The 23,473-nt window shown below is 40.3% G+C and overlaps 2 protein-coding genes across 2 annotated transcripts; both read left to right on the top strand.

Annotated features, from left to right (window-relative positions):
• The first annotated feature begins 1,125 nt into the window (after positions 1-1,125).
• On the top strand, positions 1,126-13,125 carry ttc22 (tetratricopeptide repeat domain 22). Its single transcript, XM_088349429.1, has 8 exons — positions 1,126-1,548; positions 3,978-4,278; positions 8,484-8,539; positions 8,620-8,735; positions 8,808-8,926; positions 9,000-9,161; positions 9,552-9,704; positions 11,397-13,125. Exons 1-8 carry the CDS (start codon positions 1,286-1,288, stop codon positions 11,931-11,933), a joined length of 1,707 nt encoding a protein of 568 aa, XP_088205555.1. The 5' UTR covers positions 1,126-1,285; the 3' UTR covers positions 11,934-13,125.
• Positions 13,126-18,221: 5,096 nt separating this feature from the next.
• On the top strand, positions 18,222-22,894 carry LOC148355144 (cornifelin homolog B-like). Its single transcript, XM_088349828.1, has 4 exons — positions 18,222-18,299; positions 19,186-19,250; positions 21,078-21,265; positions 22,523-22,894. The coding sequence occupies exons 2-4, from the start codon at positions 19,187-19,189 to the stop codon at positions 22,649-22,651; spliced, it is 381 nt and encodes a 126-aa protein (XP_088205954.1). The 5' UTR covers positions 18,222-18,299; position 19,186; the 3' UTR covers positions 22,652-22,894.
• Positions 22,895-23,473: the final 579 nt, after the last annotated feature.

The following is a 23,473-nucleotide window of genomic DNA, read 5'->3' as shown; positions in this document are numbered from 1 at the left end:
CACCCCATCCTGCCAATCCTGAGGTGTGTCAACCATGATATACCCATGATATCCAGAGCTGTAATGGACTCTGGATTTATCTCATGCTGAGGAGCTCTTTTAATCACCTCAATGACTTCAAGCCCTGATATAAGAACCCACCTCGGAGTCCTCAGACTCTGCTTCATCACAGGAAGACCTGTGAGGAAGTAATTGAGGAGGTCTGCTCACTGTTTCACAACATCTTCAGTCGAGCTCTGCGGTGCCCCATCTCCACTATGCACAGTGTTAATGGAAGACTGCCATTCTTCCAGGGAGCTGCTAATATGCTCACACATGCCCCTCTCACAGCGAGTGGAATAGGGTCCAACCTGTCTCAAGAATGCTGTTACCAGATTTCAAGCTCTGGGTAGATATTAGTCTGACTACATCTAGTTGGAACCTCTTAACCTCAAACACCAGATTGGCCACTTTCCCTACCAGAGAAATGACATTCCATATCCAAGAGAGTCCCCTTCTCCAATCGGGTATCAGTCTGCCAAGGTCCCATTATTTTCAGCGGTATTTTATTATTTGCGTTATTATAATCAGGTCGAGGGCAAAGCATACTGAGATCTGATGCCCATAAAACAAAACAAAAAAATAAACTAAAACTCCATGTAATGGATAATTGTAAGAGGATTTCTGTAAGACGCATCAGCCCCTGTTAGTAGTGAGACAATAATCATCTTAATGATTTGTCTAAAAGATAGGTAACAGATACACATGTTAATGTAAATATCTATTTGTATGATTCAGATATATTAATTGCTTTGTTAAACTCCACTGAATATCACGATGACCCACAAGTGGTGAGATAGTTTATTCTTAACTATCTAGTGTGTACACGTACCAATGAATGGCTCCTAATCTATGTCCCTATTTGAAACTAAATTAGCCGCTTGTTGTTTTATGTATCCCATCCCCTAAAAACCTAACAGCATCAATTATGGTGTATATGTGTTTATTGCAAGTGCTGACCAATTGTTTGTATTCCCTGAAAAAAACAATGGTGTGTTTGCAACAGACAGCTTCCTCTGTATTGGGCTTCCTGGTCACTCCCAAGTCGAACCTGTTCAACCAGTCTGCTGCAGGTGAGCGCCGCTGTGGTGTCACGCCAAACTGCTGCGTAGGCTGAACGGGATTAACTCCATTATCTTTGCACCATTCACTGCCAGCGCATGAAGTTTTTTCATCTGACTGCGTGTCTTATGGTCTCTCGCCTTCTTTTTTTAATAAAGAAGGAGGGGTAGGAGGTGGGGAAGTCATGGATGAGGATACATCAAAGGACATTGAGTCCCTAATGGAGGACATGGATTATATTCCGGGTCACTTTCACCTGGACCTCAACCTCAACTGCGACCCTGCTGGCCCAGTTAAACTGAGACACAGAGACACCTACTTGAAACAGGAGAGTCTCCGAGGGGAACTGGAGGCCGAAGCCGGATTTTTGCAGTACGCTGTTCGCAATCTTCTCGGCCTGCTGGCCTTCCACCTCGACCACCTTCAAAGGGCTGAGGAAATATTCAGGTAATTGAACGCAAAGGGTTTTTTTATTGAGTCATGTTCAGGACTGGTACAATGTTTCAAGGGATGGTGTTAATTTCAATCGGTTTGTTTAGTAATTTAAACTGGGGCAAGGAAACAATACACCACAAACGTGATTGCAGGTTATCGGCAGAAAGTTATTGTAAATTCCATCTTGGCTTATCAGGGTTCTACACAATTCCAGAAAATAAAAAATTGTCAGGTATGTCAGAGACCCGTGAGCTAAACCTTTTCAAATAAGTTTAAAAACAACTGATAAGTACCACCTTGAAGTCTTGACACATAGTACTTTAAAATTGTGGACTCAAGGTTGGTCATAAATGGTCTCCTGAGTGGAGTTCACTTATTAACTGAAGTTATTTGAGCAAAATGGTTAAAATAGTATGGTTTTTTTTTGTATATTGTGAATGATCATAAAGGTCTATTACGTATGAGACGTAGGTCAAAACTCATTCATCAGTTATACCGAACATCTGAATTGTAGCTATAATTTAGAAATTACACACAAAATTTGTTTTGTCGATACGTATGACAAAAAAATCACAAAGTGAATGTTTTAAAACTCATAAAGGAAGCTGACCTGAAAACAGGGAAGTAAATACACACTTACTTGTGAAATATCGAGAAACACCTGTACAGAAAATGAGGCCGAGGGAGCTGATTGGTTGATACGACCAAGATTCAGGTTGACTTAACGAGACAAACAACACAGAATATACCGTTAAAGACAAAAATCATGTAATTTATTTGTATGGTATATTTAATTTAGCACACTCATACATTCATTGATTCAAATTAAACAATACGATTTGAATAAAATAAATAGTTCCTACCTATATGTACTGTGTACAGTATATATACATATATATATATATATATATATATATATATATATATATATATAATTATAAATACATATACATAGCGCTTTAACAAGTCACTGAGGACTCGGGAGCACTTCACATTGCACTTCCCACTTTACTCATTCACAAACACACTGATAGCAGAGTCAGCCATGCAAGGCCTACTGGCATATTGGGGGCATTAGGAGTTCAGTTTCTTGCCCTAGTATACGTTGACATTTAACTCAGAGGAGCTGGGAATCAAACCTGTGACCTCTTTGGTCCCGATGTAACCGACCTACCTTCTGAGCTACCGCCACCACCATCCATTTTCAGACTGCTTATGTTTCTTGGAAATTATAAATTTAAAAATATAAATTTGCAAATACTATTGTTTAATTATGTAATTGCTTCATTATGTTATTACTCGCTGGCCTTGGGGGTAGGGCGGCTGCCCTAAGACTGGGAGTTTTTTGGTTTGAGCCTTGGCCTGGTTTTGTCACCTGATGACTCCAAATGAGATTTTGCAGTACATCAGTTGGGTTGAGCGAAGGGGCTGGGAATCCCCTCCTCTGTATCAATCTCCCAGAAAGAGTCAATAATGTGTTCTTGAATAAAATAAAATTGTTTCATTATGTAAAAATAATTGTACTATTAACAAAAGATATGCAGTTATCCCTCGCTGTAACGCGGTTCACATTTTACAGTCTCGTTGCTTCATGGATCATCTTAAAGCATTGTGTTCTGCGTTCTGATTGGCTAACAGTCCCTAAGTAAGTAAGTATTAGTATAAAATAAATGAAAATATAAATGTATAAAATAAATTGTTCTGTGGTTTTAGTTTGTTTAAAGGAAAAAAGGAAGAAGAAAAAAATAAAAGAGAAAAATGAAAAAAAGAAGAAATTAAAAAAACAAAGTAAGACTCAAAAAAATGGGAAAAGAAAAATTTAAAAAATAAAAACAAAAAAAAGACAAAAAGAAAATTGCTTTTTTCCATTTTGGTCTTTTCTTCTTATTAATTCGTTTTGTCCGTTATTTTGTTTTTTTTGGGTATTCTCCATTTTTGTTTTTATTCCAGTTTTCCTTTTTTGACTCTTTCTTTTTTGTTCTTACCCATTTTTTAAATTCATTTTTATTCTCCCTTTTCATTATTCTTTGTGAAAGGCTAGGCAAACATTGGAAGACAGTAGGTGCTTTTTGCTCACTATCAGCCGCCGTAGTTTGTAGTCTTCCTTGCACTCATTTTTGGTTGGACTACACATTAAAACACTGTCCCTTTAAGAACAGCAAAATATTTTTATCAGCGCTGATTCTGTGGCAAACCCTTTTTCGGCCTAACCTCACCTGGACCCTAGCTTCAGGGGCCCCCAACTCAATTGAATTTGAGACCCCTGGCATTAAGACTTGCCCCATTAACAATATTTTTACATAATTGAATTTGTCTGGGGATAAAACAATAGAAAATCAGTTAAATATGCTCATATCTTGTTATCACTCTTATAAATAATGTAAGGTTTGACTTCTCAGGAAATAAACTAACATTTGCTTCACACTATCTTGATAATCTAGAGGCATTTGCAAAGAGAACCCGGGGAACCTCAACGCTTGGGCCAACCTGGGCTACGTATATGACAAGCTGGGGCAGGAGCTGGATGCTGGGGAATGTGTGGAGAAAGTGTCCCAGCTGATGGGCTTGGATGGCGGAGAACCCAACAAGGAAGACGCCAGGCAGATGGCGGCCCGCTGCCTAGCAGAGCAGGCTTACGTTTACCCCTACGACGTAGAACTGGAGAGAGATGACGACTTGAGGGATAAACTGACCACCTCTTTGATGCTCTTCAACAAAGCTCTGGACTACGGTGGGAACCTGGTGAGATGGAGACAAAGATGAATTTAAACGACTGTATTTTCCGGAGTTTTAAGTCGCACCGGCCAAAAATACGCATAATTGAGACGGAAAAAACTAAAAAGCAATTTAAATAGAAAAAAAAAGAAAATACAGTATATATCTTTACATGCTGGTCAGTCATGACGTCGTTAAACAGATTTCCAACTTCTAAAACAAAATGTGAGAAAATATATTCCAATGATTTGCCAAGATAATTAATTTTGAAGACAGTCTGTCTCGTCTTTGATTTCCTGAGCTCTGACGTCATGTGAACCACACCAGCACTCTACAAAGCCAGTCACCCTATTGTTTTACGTGTTAACTAGTCAAAAAGGTTTTAAGTGTTTTAAACCAAGTTTTGATAGTTTTTGTGGTGAATGTCTAGGCGTTGTGTCGCAGATGGGTGCAGCAAGGGGCGAGCAGCCAAAATAGGACGAACTGATATAAATAGCACACAGGCAAGCTAGCCGACTGCTAAAAATGGCTAACCGAGACCAATCAGCAGAAAAACAGGAGGCTGGCTGACAGAAAACATGCAGTAAGCAGCCAGAATAACCGAGAGCCAATGACAAAAAAAAAAAAGATACCAGCTACAAACATAAGCCAAGCCGTGAGAAAAAACAATGAGCACAGCAGGCAAGCTAGTTAGGCGACTACTAACGGGACATAACCTAGACCAGACAAAATTTGAATATTTTGGAACATATTTGCATTATTTGGGGAGGAACACTACATGTTCTGTGCCAAATTTGGGGAAAAAAAAGGGTCTTTTGAATACCTTTAAGTTTTCTAATTGGCTGTACCCCGAATTCAGAGACCTGAGACCGAAGCAGTTTTCAGAGTTTTTTACAAGTTGAGTGCAGGCAGTGTGAGGCAAACTGGGATCAGGAAACCAGCGTGACAGGAACCAGATCTGGGGAGACGAGGAGCAACGAGTAAGAATAAAACTCATGGAAAGAAAGAGCTGTGGTCCAGGGCAGAGATTCAAAATACCATCACCGGCGCATTGCATGGCTGCATGGCCGCTATTGGTGTGTAGAAGAATAGAATAGAATAGAATAGAATAGAATAGAATAGAATAGAATAGAATAGAATAGAATAGAATAGAATAGAATAGACCTTTATTGTCATTGTTACAAAATGGGTTAACATATTGCGACAACGAAATTGGGCATGACACTCCAGTTTCACACAATCACAGTGAGGTAAAAAAGCCAAGAAGATAAAGGAACAGAGAAGATAAGGTTATAAAACAAGGAGGATAAGGTTATAACAAGGAGTGTGTGTGAATGGGTAAGTGTGAAGCACATTGTAAAGCGCTTTGGGAGGTCTCTATTGACTTGAAAAGCGCGATATAAATGCAGACCATTTACCATTTACTAGCGTCATGCTGCTTCGAAGGCCAAACTTAAATTGTGGGTTGATGAGAGGCAAGTCAGTTTTTAATGGGAAGAAGGAAACAACGAAGGACACTCCATAGAGAAGGGGAGTGGAAAAACTGGTAACGAAAACACAGTCCATAAAACAACATGGCTGGAATAATTACAAAATCTTACTGACAAGCAGGGAGGGGTTGAGGACTTTCTCGAACGCAGTTCATATAGCTTGATATCCAACGATCTGACAGTGAGTGTCTTGTCAACACAGGCCTAGAGCGCCCCCTTGCAATTTGGTGTGAAAATAACATGTGGAGTGACCGGTAATAAAATTTAAAACTTAATTTTATAATAATGGGTTAATAATTTCACATAGAAGTCGCACCTCCGGCCAGACTATGAAAAAAAATGAGACTTATAGTCCGGAAAATACTGTATACGCAATCTTTTGAAAATGTATTTATAAAACACTTTCGATGCATTAAAATCAAATATAAAGTGATTTGGAGTTATATAAGCTGACGTATGAAAACAAAATCATTCCCCTCAACATAATGGAGCACAGAGGAATAACACAATTGTTTTTTGCCCAAAAGGAACAATGCACTACACCAATTGTTCTCATTCATTTTTTGTATTTTTCTAAAACTATTCATGAATCTGATTTGTGTGTGTGTGTGTGTGTGTGTGTGTGTGTGTGTGTGTGTGTGTGTGTGTGTGTGTGTGTGTGTGTGTGTGTGTGAGTGTGTGCTCCGAAACGGCTGAACCAATTTTCGTGAAAATTTACACAGTTGTACTTTAGGCCTCTGGGAGTGTCAAGGCAACCCCTATAAATACTAAAAATAAATCGATACTTTCGTGTACCACCTGCTTTGTAACTTCATGCGGCCATCTTTTTGGCACTCCCTAGTGGTTCCACTTTTTCAACAAACCATGGCCATTACAACCTCGCCCAAGTAGAATGCCCAGCACCGGCAAGCCTGGAAACGCCGGGCCATTGTGTTTGTCACGACTAAAAATAAAGTGACAATGAGATACAATAATAGGCCTTTTTGTATGTCATCTATTTCACTCGTGGTTAATGGTCAGGATTTGGAGCTTTATGGTAGGTGCGACTCCTGTTGAATCCAATGTTTGCGTTTGTGGTCAGCAATACAGTAAAAATAATAATAGTAATGAAAATTCTGGCTCTTTTTAGGGAAACAGCTCATTAGGCTCAACTCTCAAATGGCTTTTCTGATGTGGGTGTACAGTTCTCAGGTGTCTGTGGAGGTTGTTGATGGAGCTATCTTTTTATGAAATTTTGTTCTTGGAGACAAAAAATTTTGCTTTGGAGCCATCAATCTAAATTAAGAGTCCAGATTTGGCCCTTCCTGGTTCCTTTTTACGTACTTTATTTCTATTTGTCCTCTGTACTGTCTATCTTCTCTTTTTGTGCTAACCATGCAATGCTGATGCCTCTGCCCCCTGTGCTTTAGGAAGCCCAGGGGTACCATGATTCTGTTGATAAACCCTACTATTCATAGACAACACCACGCGTATTGACCAATTATCTGCACCTTCGAGGGGAATAGATGGATAGATAGAGAGAGAAAGAGAGAGAGAGAGAGAGAGAGAAAGAGAGTTAGAGAAAGAGAGAAAGAAAAAATAGAGAGACGGACAGAGAGACAAAGAGAGCGTGAAAGTCTAGTCAAGTCAAGTCATTTTTATTTGTATAGCCCTTAATCACAATAAGTCTCTAAGGGCTTCACAGATTAGTATACTATGTTACACAGACTATTTTTCAGTCGACAAGAAGAGTAGGTTATTATTCATAAGCAATGGAGTAGAAGTGAGTTTTAAGTTTAGATTTAAACATTTCCACTGAGGTTGCAGATCGGATCTCAGGGGGAAGAGCATTCCACAGCACCGGTGCCCGAATGGAGAACGCTCTCGAACCAGCAGAACACTTCTTTGCTCTCGGGATCACCAGAAGACAGGCACTCTCAGATCGTAGGCTTCGGACCGGGACATAGGGGCAGATCAGATCTGAGAGACACTCGAAGGAAGCTGGCTCCTGATCAGTTGGTAACCGACTACCTTCATTCATTTTGAAGAGCCGGCTCATAGACTCCTTTTGCTCACAAACAACACATCATTAATAAACAAATACTTTTTGCGACATTGTGGGTGACAGGATAGCGTTTCTGCCTCACAGTTCAGAGGTCCTGGTTTAATTGCAGCAACCATGTGTGTAGTTTTCAGGGTGTCCCCGTGCCTGTGGGGGTTTTCTCTGGACACTCTACTTTAGGAATGAGTGAGTGAATGGTTAGCTATCTCTGTGTGGCCTCCAATTGACTGGTAACTTGTCCAGCATGTCCCATACCCACTGCCCAGAGTCTGCTAGGATGGGTTCTACCACCACCATATCCCGTGTGAGGATAAACAGCCAGAGCCTGAATGAATTTAGCGTAAATAGAAAAATGTGTGTATGGGTCATAAATTAATCCATTTTGTAAAATTGGGAACCAACCTATACAATGCCACAAAGGCAAATGTTGTACAAATGGTATCTGTATATGGTATCAATATCTATGATTTACAGCTCAAGAGTTGTAGTTATCAACTGATAAAATGTCGTTTGGGTTTCATTAGGACACGAAATACACAATGTCATAGGTCTTTGGTAACTTACCATAAAACATAAATAGATCAGTGGCCCTTTCATCCTTTGATTTTTCTCTATGTGGCCCTCTGAACACAAAAGTTTGGTCAAGGGATACCTTAAATTCGTTTTAAAAGCAAAAAATAATTTGATCATTCCTTCTTCAGATTCCAGTCGAAGAGAAAAGAAGCTGGTACTTAAAGATGGCAACCCTTTATATCAGGTAGATAAAACCAACTTCTGTACCTCAAGTACCAGATATGCATTGTGATACTTTGAGTAAGCCTGTTTGTTTTTTTAAAGACTGGACGACATAGTGAAGACCAAAGTGGACGCCGACTACTCTAGACTCTCTCAATATAACAAGGGACTAAGGCTTCTCACAGAAACACTTGAATCGGACAAAGCACAACAAAAAGGTAAACAAAACTTTGTAGAACTTTACTCGACATTGCTTTTCTTTTTTTGATTTTTTTTTGTCTGTTTTCCAGCTCTTTCCTGGTGTTACATAGGCATCATGTTGGAGAGACAAGATGAGTTTTCCTCAGTGCCCATGTCTGTACACGACTGCGGCTACTCAGCAACTGATCCTCTATCTTGCTATGGAAATGTGAGTTCCCCAGAAAACTCCCAATAATTAATGATCACCGTAAGAGTAGAAACTGATATATCAAGGTTTGCAGGCTATCAAGTTGGCAAATGATGACGCTTTCATCCTCAACCTCCTGGCCAAGCTGTTCTTTCTGCTGGGTAAGCACGAGATGGCCACGGGAATATGCAACATGGCGCTCGACGTATTGCCTGATCCGGAGCTCAACTGGCAGGCTTACTGCACACTTGCCAAGGTAACGCCTGGATTCAGGATCACTTCAATCAGTTTTGAACTCAACTCTAAGATGAAACTTGGCAACGTCAGACGTACTTATTGTGTTGTTTCTATGGTAACTTTGGGTTTTACTGTCAAAATCGGCACAATTCTGACAGCAGCATGAACTGGGAAAAAAATCGGCACATGAACATAACCTGACTCACGAGTGTGGGCGGGAAAGGAATAAGGTGGGGCTAGTTTGTGGAACAAGTTTTCCTTTAGAAATAACTACGAAATTCCACATTGACTTTGCTGTGTTTTTTAAAGTCCTAAGTGTCCAATTTGTTGAAATCCTGCTGCGTAACTGTCGTGCAACGACTTCTTTCCTGTTATCTACATGAAATAATCTTAATCTTGATTCGTTTAGATCTACACAATGCTGTACGTAAGGGACTTAGAGAAGGCCAAATGTGGGGAAGGCGGCATTCCGGACAGACAAATGTTGACTGAGGCCAAAAAAAACTTGGACAAAGTCCTGGCTGTGTGTCCTTGTCTGAGGACTCACCTGGAGATGGCTCAGGTAAGTTAGCATTCTTTATGGTCACTTTAAGGCAGGGGTCGGGAACCTATGGCTCGTGAGCCATATATGGCTCTTTCTATGAGTATCTGTGGCTCAGAGACAAATTTGATTGCATGCAAAATTTCTCCATCTTGTTCAAAACTGGATTTGTCTATCCTATTCAGGTACACGCAAAGCCAAACCAAATCTATATAACATGGTATTACTTCGCAGTATATATAGGGCACATTTTTCACTACAATTTACAGTCAAGGTGTCACACAAAAAAAAGGGGGGGGGGAACTCGTTTTGGCTGTACTACGCTAAAGAATCCTTTATATAAAAGTTCACTATATAATCTGTGTTCAGTGTTCAGATACCTTATGATGAATCCACAGAACTGTAAAAACACCAAAACACCGGAATATAACTTAGTCATTTGATTGGGTGAGTGGGAGGGATGGGTGGAGCTATGTAAAAAGTGCAAGCACTCCCTCCCATCTCTCGCCCTACGCCGTCTGCGCCAAAAGTGAGCTCATCAGGCTCCCTATTTGCAGAATGTTGTGACGTTTTTTCACAATAACTGCTTGTATCTGGTTTTGAAACCAATATGTATGAAAAAAAGGGTCAAAAGGAGTTTAACCGATCTTGAGTAATTGCAAGAAAGAGACAAGTTTAAAGTGGTATGTTTGTTGATTTTGGGACAGGGGCTCTGGCATTATTCTCTTTTCATAATTTTGATCAAATCATCAAAAATAAATGTGCTGAAGACTAAGCTTTTGTCTGGGGCGCGGGTTTAGCAATTTAGTAAATTTGTCTCATAATATATGGTGTGGCTCTTTCCCAAAATAAAATTAATATTTTTTTGCTTTTATGGCTCTTTGAGTCAAAAAGGTTCCAGACCCCTGCTTTAAGGACTCGGGGGTGGAGGGGGAAATAAACAGATTAAATACTATACTACGTGTATGGATGCAACTAAATATTTTGAGTGGTTGGAAGTCAAAAATACTCATGAATAGGTGAGTTGTCACACTCAAAGTTCACGTCAAAACAATGTACACTGTCACGCATAGTGTCACCAAACCTATGAAGGATAAGCCTGCGGCTTAAAACCGGTGCAGCTTGTTCACGGTTTACAGATCATAACCCTAACCCTAACCCTTAACCGCATGGGTCGTCCGGGCACCAATGAGGCCTCAACTCTGGACAGCCTTCTCCACTGTTGACGGTCCCTGTTCTTGGGTCGTGGCAAAGTTGGCACTAGACCATTCCCGAATGCTGTCGGCCCAGTTATTTGTCGGTCCTTTGGACTGTGCCCTGGAGAATTATTGTGGTCAGTCCTAAAGATCTTGTGTCGTGACCATACCACTGAAATTTCCGTGTGTACACAATTGACAACAATTCTTCATAGGGTCCAATGTGCCCCTGATGGTGTTGCGCACCATTTCGTTTGTCACATGGGCTAAGTAGCTGATGCCTATAATTTTCCTATAAGTTTTGCTGTGAGAGTCCATGTAGAGAAAGGTGGAAGCAACCATCTCTTGTTCCTGACCTATGTAGCTTGTACAGGACAAAATTGAGTTTTTTCTTAAATTTGAGCATGTGGCTTTTAATCAGAAGCGCTCTGTAGTTTGGAATTTATCGTATTTTATTCTATTGTGTTCATTGTCACATCACAACCGTATCCGTCTTAACTCTTGCTTTGTCCGTTAGGTGTACTATTACATGGGCGTGGACGCTCTCCAAGAAAGCCTTTTGGTGGACGAAGGAGCGATAAACAACGCCTTGGTGAGTCTGTCCCAGGCACGACTTTACGAACTTGGCGACAGCTTGCCGGACCTCCACTTGCTCAAGGGACGCTGCCTCCTGCTCAAGGGTGAAGAAAAGAATGCTGCGGACAGCTTCAGATGCGCCCTGGACCTGGAGAGACCCACAGTTGCGGATACTACGGCCTTGCGTTGTCTACTCCAGGCCTTGTTGGCCGTATTCATGCAGGGTGGAGAGGAGCAACAGCAGGCGATCTCGCAGATGGAACATTCCTTGATGACTGCAGAGGAGAAGTTCCCTGAGGAAGTGGTGAAGGCTGAGCTGCGCCGCCTTTACAGGACAAACACGGCGGAGGTGACCGAGCTGTCCCGAGCGCTAATCAAAACAGGACGGCTGCAGCTTGTCAAAAGACTTCTGCAAACTGTGGCACCAAAACGAGCAACTAAAAAGAAACCACTGACGCGATCCTTTACCTTTGCCTGATTCACAAAAATCAAATGTGACTTTAACTTATTCAATACTAGGCGCCTCTCTCTAATGGGCCATTTTGACTCATTTTTGAAGGCCTACAGAAAATGTATTTCTGTAGCTATATATGCATAGGATATATTAAAAGAAAGTTTGAACCCTCATATTTCATGAGAAAAAAATGTTTTTAGCTTTTACCATTGCTTGGTAAACAACACTTGAACGTTTTTTAAAAATACCCGTGACCAAGAAAACATATGAAAAAAACCCGTCTTTTTGTGAAAGGATGCATTCTAAGTAGAACTTTCCCTTCAGAGCTTCCCTCCCCATTTTCTAAACAATGCCTTGGACAAACACAAGGGAACTTGACTTAAAAAGAAAAATGTTATTGCATGAACACTGAACTTATGCATGAACGATGCATGAACTTTGCAAAAAATCTTCAGTGCCTGATATTTTCGATGACGTGATCACAAGATTTTAGTCACTCAGGGGCTCAATCGCTGGATAGAGGAAGCAACACAACGAAAAGGGTGCTACTCCATCTTTGGACAAAGATCTGATCAAAACCTTTCCTGCCATCGAGTGGTTATTTATAATCCTGAAACCATTCCCAGAGGCTTGATACCTACTGATCAGTAACGCCAAAGCCTTTAGATTGTTATTTTATTTTACTTTTTTGACATAAAAAACGCATTCATACATTTTGGCACTCAGGGACAAAGCTTCTGAAAACGTATGTGTTATGCTTCTAAATGAGTTAACAGAGGAATTGTGCAGTTGCTTTTCACAAAATATTGAGCAAGACTTTACTGTCATGAACTTTTGCTTTTCTGTCATGAATTTTTGCCTTACTGTGAACGAATTGATAGTGTTTTCTTCAGTTATATTTCGATGTATTTCATATTAGTATCCCAGTACACACACACACACAAACACACACACACACGTTCTTAGAACAGTTATTCCAGTAATCCTTTTTTTTTTTTTAACAATGCTCACGCTGAGATAAGTTGCTATTTATTCTATCAAGACAATATGTATTTCAAACACATCCCAATGAATTTATGTGCCAAGACAATTCCATTTTGTGGTTCTTCACATTTACAGCACTGGTATTATAATCATTATTATTCTTATTGTTATAGTTGTTGTCATTCTTGCAGTACATTTGTGTGATATTGTGTTAATAAAATGGTTAAGATTTGCTGTTTGCAGTTTTTAACATTAAAGATTAGATTATGTCTCTCAGTGGGAAAATATAGTTTTGTGGGTCTGAACGTGTTGATCACTAACAAGACTGCAGCTTATATTTGTGAGGGAGTTCTTTAAACAGTTACTGACAAGCCAAAGCAATAGCAATTTGGTCATTCGTTCATTTGTTTATTCATTCATTTATTCATTCATTCAATCAATCATTCATTTTGCTGTCATGGGGGTACTGGGGTTTATTCCAGCGCAGTGGGAAGGGGGCACCCTGGACTGGTTGCCAGCCAATGTCACGGCACACAAACACGGATAATCATTCATTTACGTACTCACTCCTTAATTTCTTTTTAAATCAACCATTGACCTGCCGTGCATGTTTTTGGTCACAGAGGGAGGCTGGTAGCTGAAATGCAACCCAGGACTTCTTAACTGTGAGGCAGATGTCCAAATAAGTTATCCACTGTACTGCCTGGTTTGAAAACGGACAATTTGAAAACGTCAAAAGAGGTGGTCAAACGTTTTTATACTGCGAGGGAGCTATGTCTGAATGCTTTTCCTGGACTTCAGCTCTATGTTCAACATAATTGTCCCGATGATCAAGGTGGCGAGGTGGCAAGGGGGCTCTCCTATCTGTTGCTGTATTATGGACTTTCTCTCCAACCGCCCACAGGCTGTGATACTCTGATATTCAGACGCCGTATTTCTTCCATCTTGACAGGGATTTGTGCTGAGCCCTCTACTATTCAGATTCAGATTCAGATTCAGATTCAGATTTACTTTATTGTCATTCGTGTACACGTGTATACAGAACGAAATGTCGATACATCTGACCCGCACAGGTTCTTTGAACGTCAGCCGGGATAGATAAGATTAACCATGTCTTCGTCAGAATTTTAGCGCAGCAGTTCGTCATCTCGCGCTTCGATGCCACTTCCAGTTGTTAAATGGTCCAGTTTATTGTCCAGAGAGCGAACGTTGGAGAGCAAAATGGATGTTAGAGGGGTTAGCCTTTAGCCTAGCTGTTAGCCCGGCCCGCTTCCTCGTCACGCCGCTGTCTTGCCACTCTGCTTCGCTGCTTTGTAGGCCGCTGGGTCTTGTTGACATAGCAGTCCGTGGCTAATAAACACTCCCGAGTGGTCGTAGCACCGAGCGCTTGATGACGAGTGGTCGTAGCACCGAGCGCTTGATGTCCTCGTTCGGCGGTCACGCCGCTGTCTTGCCACTCTGCTTCGCTGCTTTGTAGGCCGCTGGGTCTTGTTGACATAGCAGTCCGTGGCTAATAAACACCGAGCGCTTGATGTCTGGATGATCGCATATCCAGCAAAAAAAACTGTGATCGTATCTTAATCTGCAGTTCGAGCCGACTTTGTGCGCCATCAAAACTGAGTCGAAGACTGGATCTTATGGCCGACGTGTAAAAAAACCGTTGCAAGCCGATGCAGCCGCAGCCGAACAGGGCGCCGCCATGATGAAATGAAATTCACCCATCCCACTGACAAAATCGTCAAGTTTACTGATGATAGATAGATAGATAGATAGATAGATACTTTATTCATCCCCGCAGGGAAATTCACATTTCCAGCAGCATCCCCTTTGCTGAGAACAATACAATAATAAAGCAAAAGGAATACAATATACAAATACCCAATGTAACGTGCTAATACCCACTGTAGCGTGTTGTATAGAGTATTTAAATAGTGCTACATAAAATGCACACTGCAATAAAAGTATGGTAATATGCAATGTAGCGGGTGGGGTTTAATGTGGGCCTTTACTCCGCCGGGTGGAGTTAAAGAGCCTTATGGCATGAGAAAGAAAAGATCTCTTCAGTCTGTCCGTGGTACAAGACAGTGACAGCAGTCTGTTGCTGAAGCTGTTCTTCTGTCTGGATATAATGCTGTGTAGTGGATGTGATGAATTGTCCATGATTGACCGCAGCTTTTTCAGTGCCCGTCTCTCAGGTACTGTTGTCAGGCTGTCGAACTCTGTGCCCACAACAGAGCTCGCTTTCCTTGCCAGTTTATTGATACCATCTTGGTTGGCCTCGTCTCTCATGGAGATGAGGCGGCTTACAGGAAACAAGTGGGGACGCTAACAATGTAATGTTAGAAAAATAAACTTAATTTTATCCATCGATCCATTTTCTCCAACACTTATCCTGACCAGGGTCACAGGGGTGCTGGTAGCCATCCCAGCTGTCTTCTGACCGTGGACTGGGGACACCGTGAACCTATTTCCAGCCAGTTGCAGGGCACTCAGAGACATATAACCGTTTCACTCTCATTTATATTGGGGGCAATTTTAACCTGCCAATCAACCTGCCAAGCATGATTTTGGAATGTGGGAGGAAACCGAAGTGCAGGCACCGGGAGCACTTGCAAACTCAGCAGAGGGAGGCCGCTAGCTGCATTCGAACCCGGGTCCTCTGAACTAACCATCTTGCCATTAAACTAAAATCAATGCACCACAAATTCAGTCACACTTATAGTCAATGGAGACTGTGTATAATGAGTACATTCCTTCAAATTCCTGGCCATGCACATCTACTTAAACCTCACCTGGTTTGTAAACAACAGAGCTGTGGTGGGAAGGCCCAGGAGCGACTCCACTTCCTGAGATTGCTTAGGAAGAACAACCTGGAACAGAGGCTTCTGGTCTACTTCTACAGAGCCACAGTAGGAGTACATTCTGGGATACAGCCTCACAGTGTGGTATGCTCGGAGCACTGCAGCTAAAGGAAAATACATACGGAGAATAATCAATACAGCCGAGAAAATCATTAGGCGCTTTTTACACAGTCTAGAGGACATTGCCCGCTTGCGATACAGAAACAGATTCAACAATATTATAAAGGACTCCTCTCAACCCGCCACCACCTCTTTGACTTGTCACCCTACGGTAGGTCCTACAGGTCCCTTAAAGCAAGGAGTAACAAGCTTAGAGACAGTTCTTCTCCAGGGCCATCAACATCCTGAACAAGCTCACAAGACTTTGAAAAACATATATTTTGCCATTTGTAATAAAAAAACAAATTACTTTTTCTGAAATTTTTGTTGATGCTAAAACTTGTACTCCTTTTCATTGCACAATTGGTACGATGCACTATTTATCATCGCACTTCTATTACAACGTTGGCTAATTTCCAAGCACTACCTTGAAAATATGTTTGCCCATTTATCTTGATATTATTATTTATCTTCTTCTTCTTTTTTTATGTATATTTTATGTTTATTCTGAAGATTCATGTCTGATCTTGTTGAAAAAAAATCTTCACCACGATGTCATCAATGATAATTAAGACAATCCTCATTCTACTGTACAGTGCTGTGAAAAAGTATTCGCCCCATATCTGATTTCTGTGTTTTCTGCATATGTATCATTCACAAAAGGCTTCTGATCATCAAACCAATTTTAATATCACACAAAGACAACCCAAGGAAATAAAAAATAGCGTTTTGATTCCATTTACTGAGCCACATAAAAAACCAAACCTATCTGGCCCTATGTGAAAAAGTAGTTGCCCCCTGAACCTAAAAGCGAGTTGGGCCACATTTGGCAGGAATAACCGAAATCAAACGTTTTCAATAGTTGTTAATGAATCTTTCAAAATGCTGTTGAGTGGACCAAAATTCCCACTCTTCTTTGCAAAAATTGTTTCAAATCTTGGGGCGGCAGTAGGTCAGGAGGTGAAGCGCTCGTCTTGGGATCAATAGGTCGCAGTTTCGAATCCCGGATCCTCTGTGTGATATGTCGAAGTGCCCTTGGGCAAGACACTAAATCCCTAATGCCCCCAATAAGCAGGTAGGAGCCTTGCATGACAGACGCTGCTGTGTGAGTGGATATGTGTGAAGCACATTGTAAAGCCCTTTAGGAGGCCTTCAATGACTTGAAAAGTGCTATATAAATGCAGACCATTTACATTTACATCTGCCATATTGGAGGGTTTTCTGGCATGACATGTGCAATTAAGGTTACACCATGGCACCTCAATTGGATTTAAATCCAGAACCTTCATTTTGTTACTTAGAGCAATTCAGAGCTGAACTTGCTAGTGTGTTTTGGATGGTTGTCCTGATGCATGATTTAAGAGAGCTTCAGTTTGAGGGCATGGACTGAGGGCCACTACCTCTAATTTAGGATTTTCTGGTGTAAACCAGAATTCAATATTCCATCAACCAAACAAGTGTTCCTCTTCCTAAGGCAGCAAAGCAGAAAAGGTCAGTTTTCATGACTCCAGTATAAGAAAAACACTTGCCAAAAATGGCCTTCAAGGGAAGGTTCCTAGGGGAAAACCACTGCTGTCACAAAGAACACAAAGAGTCGTCTAACATAAGCATAAAGAGATATTGATTATCCCCAAGACCTTTGGAGAAACATTCTGTGGACTGATAGGTCAAAAATTTCACTTCTTGCATAAATGTAGCACAGCATTTGACAAAAGGAACATTCGGCCTACAGTAAATCATGGTGGTGGAAGTGTGATGATCTGGGGCTGCTTTGCTGACCAGGACAACTCGCTGTGGTTGACGGAATAATTAATACTGGTGTCTACCAGAAGCTCCTGAAGAGAGCATCAGGTCATCAGTTTGTGCCCTCAAACGCAAGCGCTCTTGGATCATGCATCCGAAATACACTAGCACTAGTTTTATTTATTATTTAGTATCGCTCAATGATAATAAAATTGGTTTGATGATCTGAATCCTTTGTGAGTGATAAATATGCAAAAAAAAAAAAAAAAAGAAGGAAATCAGGAACGGTGGCAAATACTTTTTCATGGCACTGTATAAAATCAACTTAGAAACTCCAAGCCTTTCTATTGTTTATTAAAATCTGCAAGTGAAAACATTGTTAACATCATACCTATGTTGGTCTGTACAAGTCTAACAAATTCGAGTCGTGTGATTAAAACCTAAATGAAAAGTGAAATCAATGAGCATTCCCCAGTATCACTTGTAAAACGCTGAAAACCACGTTACAGGTTTTTCAAGACTTAATATGTTTTATGTGTAACAAATAATAAGACACACCTGCCTGACGAAACAATGCTTGCTTGTAAAAACTCTGCCATGTATTCTGGTTGGTCTGCATTGCTCTGCAAAGCGAAGATTGAACAACAGGCTCAAACTGACACAGTCACTTCCAGCTTCCCACTGTGATAAGACACACTAACAGGTAAGGTAAACTTAGTTTTATGATTGTTATCTGTCTTAATTTATGTCATGCAAGGACAGGTTGAATTTTGAAATGTTGTAGACAGAAATAAGGTGGAGTAAAACATCATTTACAAACAATATTATGGAGCTTTCGGGTGGTAATTTGTCATCATTTAGAAAAAGAAGAAAAAAATAACTACAGTGGACAGAAAAACGAGAATCGAATTGAATTCAATTGCATGCAACAGTCGATACTTTGCTCATTGTCTCTTTTAGCCCATGGTGTTTCCAACCCAGTTTGGAGCATTGAAAGCCACCGGTCACACCCTTGACAGTTTTACAGGGAATATTGTATGCTACTGCTGACTGCAAAAAATAGATTAAGTGTAGAAACAGCATTAAAAAGTGCTCATATGGTAAGTGTGTTGGTGAGATAACAGGATTATTAGGAAAAGATTTGCAGTGGGTTTATTGATTTTGACGTTTTGAGAAACAAAAATGTGGGAACGTTATAGGTTAATAGTTTAGTACAGTGATTTTCAACCACTATGCCGCGACACACTAGTGTTCCATGAGAGATCGTCAGGTGTGCCGTGAAAAATTATCTAATGTCACTTTTTAAAATTTTATAAAACATTTATAAATCATTTTCTGCAAATATGTAATTGTCAAGTGTCTGTGCTGTAAAAAAAAATGGGGGTATTACAAAATATATTGTAATTAAACATACTGTTCAGTGTCATTTCATAACATTTTTGGTTAGCGGTGTGCCGCAAAATTTTTCCAATGTAAAAACATGCCCAAGTGTTTGATTTTAAAAACAGTAAAAAGCTGAAAAAACGTCTCAGAATGTTTCTTACATACTTTATCATGTACTTGCTGACTTTGACTATTTGTTTCTTCAGCATGGCTCCAAAACTGTCCGAATGGAACACCGGCATCCTTGATTGCTGTCAAGACAAAGGCTCCTGTAAGAACCTTTTATTATTTTAATAACGGTTGCTAAGCCGCAAAGTGAGCTTTAAAGGGACCGTTGAGTATTATTTAGCGCTTCAGGTGGTAAAAAAAACGAATTCATAAGAACAATATAGATTAGAATAAAAAGCAAGACTAAATATGCATTTGTATTTCTCAAATCAGTGTAGGTAAAGAAATGCATTCATTTCGCAGGTCATGAGCATCACCCGGTGGACGCTGACATCTCAGGCTTCAAACTTAAAGCTCGAAAACTGAAAATGTTTTCTAAGAATTAACAACATGTGAAACACACTCGTGAAGTGGAATACAATTTTAACGATTTTTATTATGTACTAAACGAAAAAACTGAAAATTAGGTTTTGTAAAAATTTGGCCCCTGTTCTTTCAGCTCAGCCAACTGACTCCAGAAGTTCCCTCATGACTTCTGAATGATCCAATGTCGAAATAAATGACAAACCATGACAGAGTCATTACGTCTCAGTTTAAATGCACCTGCTCTGTGATGTGCTCGGAAGTCTGTGAAAGGAGACAGTAGAGAACAGATACCATTATAAAGACAAAAAACAACTGGCAGGTTCAGGAAAATGTTGTGAAAAGATTTATAGCAGGATCGGGATAAAAAAGTACTCCGCAGCATTTACAATATTCCCAGAACACAGTGCAAGCAACAATATCAGAATGGAGAGAGCATAAAACCATTGCAAACATCACTAGACCTGGCCCTCCCTCTGAACTGTTGGCCCAAACGAGGAGAAAACTAATCAGAGAAGCAAACAAGAGTCCCATGATCACATTGGATGACCGACAGGCATACACAGCAGAGGTGGGACAATATGTGCATAAGACACAACACTCTGCATACATCTGCCCTTTATGAAAGAGTGGCAAGAAGAAAGCCCTCTCTGAAAGAATACCATAAAACGATCAGAAGAGACCAAAATTGAACTTTTGGGGTTGAATGCAAAGCATTGCGCTTGCCGTAAGATGAACACTGCACATCACATTAAAAAAAACACCTTCCCCATTGTCAATCATGGTGGTGGTAGCATTATGCTCTGGGGTTCCTTTTCTTCAGAAATGACTGGGAGGATTGTTAGAGCTGATTGGAAGATGGATGGGGTGATACTGGCAAAAAATCTGTTGGAGTCTGCAATAATACGGATAATGGGGCACATGTTCACCTTCCAACATTACCACAGTCCTAAATACAAAGCAAAAACCACGATTTAATGGTTTAAAACTAATAATATAAAGGCGTTAGAATGGCCAAGCCAAAGACCCGAACTCAATCCAATAGAACATATGTGAAAATATCTGAAAAATGCTGTGCAAAAACAATCACCATTAAACCTAAAGAGACTTGAGCTGTTATGTAAGGAAACCTGGGCAAATATCTATGTTTCAAGATGTGTAAAACTTATCGAGCCATACCTAAAAAGACTGCGATCAACTCAAAGGGGACAGTATTTTCACAACGCCTACTTTTTAATTTTTTATTCAGTATTTTATTGTTTATTTGTTGATATAAAACGTTGAATACATTAAGAGTCTTTTCACGATTGTGTCTCACATGTCGTTGATTCTTGGAAAATACTTTGAAGCCTGAAATATGTAAAGAAGTTCTTGGAAGGCCAATACTTTTGCAAGGCACTGTATAAGTGTCTCATCTTTTGAATTTATATTCATGACTCCATGCTGACAAAAAACAATTTTATGTTTGCCTTGCTGTCTGTGCACAGGAGGTTTAATCAGTGTTTCATCATATCAAGGCAGGTACTATGAGGAATCCTTGTCATTTAATATTTTTGGTGTCTTTCAGGCTGCTATGGTTTCTTTTGCTGCCCATGTTTGGCCTGCTCAGTGGCAGGGAAATTTGGAGAGAACAGATGCCTTCCGCTGTGCGACATGTTGAGCCCTGCTGTCTTGACCGCTTTTGGGATTCCTCTGTTTGCACCTCCGGCGGCTTTGTCTCTGAGAGTGGGCATCCGCAACAGATATGGTCTCAAGGTATGCATGGTGGCCGATATTCTCTCGTATTCGTCGCAAGTGTTCAATAACCTTGCATTATAAGAAGTGTTCATTGCGAGTGTTCACTGATCAAAAAAAGTAACATTAAGTAACACTGATTTTGACAAATGTACTGTAATCCGTCATTTATTGCCCCCGAGAACCAGGTTGCCTACCTCTGCGCTAGGACCGTATCCACGGCAATTCATATCTGCATAGCCATGTAGCTGCTAATTTTTCCCTAATGGAAATAAAGTCTGAATGTGCTTAGTTCTCCATTTCCTGAACAATATAGCGGATGTAGATTCTGAAGCAGAAGTAATTGGAAGGAGACCAAAAGGAAGGCCGAGATTGACGTGGATGGATGGCGTTATGAGTGCACTGCAGGAAAGAGGTCTAAATATAGTGGAAGCTAGAGCTCTTGTTGGTGATAGGAATGAGTGGAGAGGTGTTGTAAAAGGATAGTGGGATGTTTTGGACGCGTTTTAAGGGATGGGCAGGGCACCTGTATGATGCGGCAGGGATAAACCAGTGAAATCTGTCAGGGCCTGTTGTTGAACAAAATAATGCGTTGTGTCACACTGACCAGCGTGACATGGCCGCTCTCTTGTGTCCCGTTCCATCTGGAGGGACGAAAGCATGACCAACTTGGGTGCCGAGGTGCTTAACTTGTTTGGGTGTTTGGGCTTTTGGGTTGGCCATGGTCCAAAAATGTTTGTGTGTGTTTTTTGCTATTTTTTCCCCTTTTTATTTTCTTTGTTATTGTATGTGTTTGTCTTGCTGTCGGTCACCCCTCTCGAGGGATATGACTAAGGTAGATGGATAGATAGATAGATTCTGAATGTCAATAAAACCATTCCTGGTAATATGAGGTTTCTGATTGTAAAATGGTCATTAAAGTTGAATTGTCTTAATTGTCATTGATTACAACGATATTAGGCATGGCACTCCGATGTAAACACATCAAAAAAATATGATAAAATAATGTCAGAATATATAGCAAAAACACGTACAAAGTAATGCTTGGAGATTGGCCTGACTTGTAATGGTGTAATGAAAAATAGTGCATTGTGCCAATAGTGCAATGAAAAGTAATGCAATAGCATGTAGCAGCAACAAGAATTCCCCAAAAGATATATTCTTTCACAGTTTTGTGTGCTTGTTTAGGGTGGTGACTACCCTAGCGAAGAAAAGGACAATGTTATGTGAAATGTCTTTCTGAAATTTTTCTGTTGACGTCATCACAATTTTTTACAGGGGTCCATGTGCAACGACATACTGTCCTCGTGTTTCTGCATGTGGTGCAGCTGGTGTCAGATGCACCGGGAACTCAAGTTTCGCAAGAAACACCCCACTGTTGTCGATATGCAGCCAGCGCCTCTTTAATCGCTTCTCTGACCCCACCAAAAACTGTCCATAAGAGCATCTCGTGGCCCCGCTACATTGTTTTGTTTTATGGATTTTGTGATTTAGTCAGGTAAAACTGAGGGCTAAACGGACAAGCGTTATGGTTGTATGAATACCTTGAAATAAAAGCAGGGAAAATTTTTCTCCTTTAAAGCAACAGTGAAACTTTGATGATTCAATGGTACAGGTTTTATAACAAAAATCATGAATGAGCTCTTTTTCAATTGAAGCATGCCATTAAAAGTAAAGGAAAAATGTTTTATAATTGTGTTCATCACTTGTTGTCATTTTTGAACATAACCTAATAAAATGTTGGACACCCTCAACCAAAATCAGGGTAAATGAATTCAAGTTGGCCTTTATTTGGTATGATTCTGTGATTAAAAAAAGGTAAAAGAAATTGTCAGGTTCAAAACGATGTCCGGATGAAATTAGAGACTTTTGAGTTACAATCAAACACATTCATTAAAGAAAAGCAAGAACATTGAAACAAGGCAAACTTGCGTTCTTGGATTGCTATGAAATAATCCCACGGACTGAAGCGTGAGCCTCTTTCTTAAACCGTTTCCTAGATTTCTGATTGGAGGATAGAATAAAACACACGACCGTAAGCATATTCGATTTAGACAGGAATCACATATTTAAATGCAGTGTATAATGTTGGTTGCTAGATGGCGTGCGAGAATTATAAATGATAAATCACAGCAGTTCATTGTTTGAAAATAGATTTAAGTCTTAAGAAAGTTACCAGTTGCCTCCAAATTGTAATTGGGAAGCTTATGCTCTTGTCCTTGGGTTGTA

This window comes from Urocampus carinirostris, chromosome 12 (genome assembly GCF_059441175.1).
Source record: "Urocampus carinirostris isolate Australia breed hairy pipefish chromosome 12, RoL_Ucar_1.0, whole genome shotgun sequence".
Classification (NCBI taxonomy): domain Eukaryota; kingdom Metazoa; phylum Chordata; class Actinopteri; order Syngnathiformes; family Syngnathidae; genus Urocampus; species Urocampus carinirostris.
This window is presented reverse-complemented; position numbering and strand designations above follow the sequence as displayed.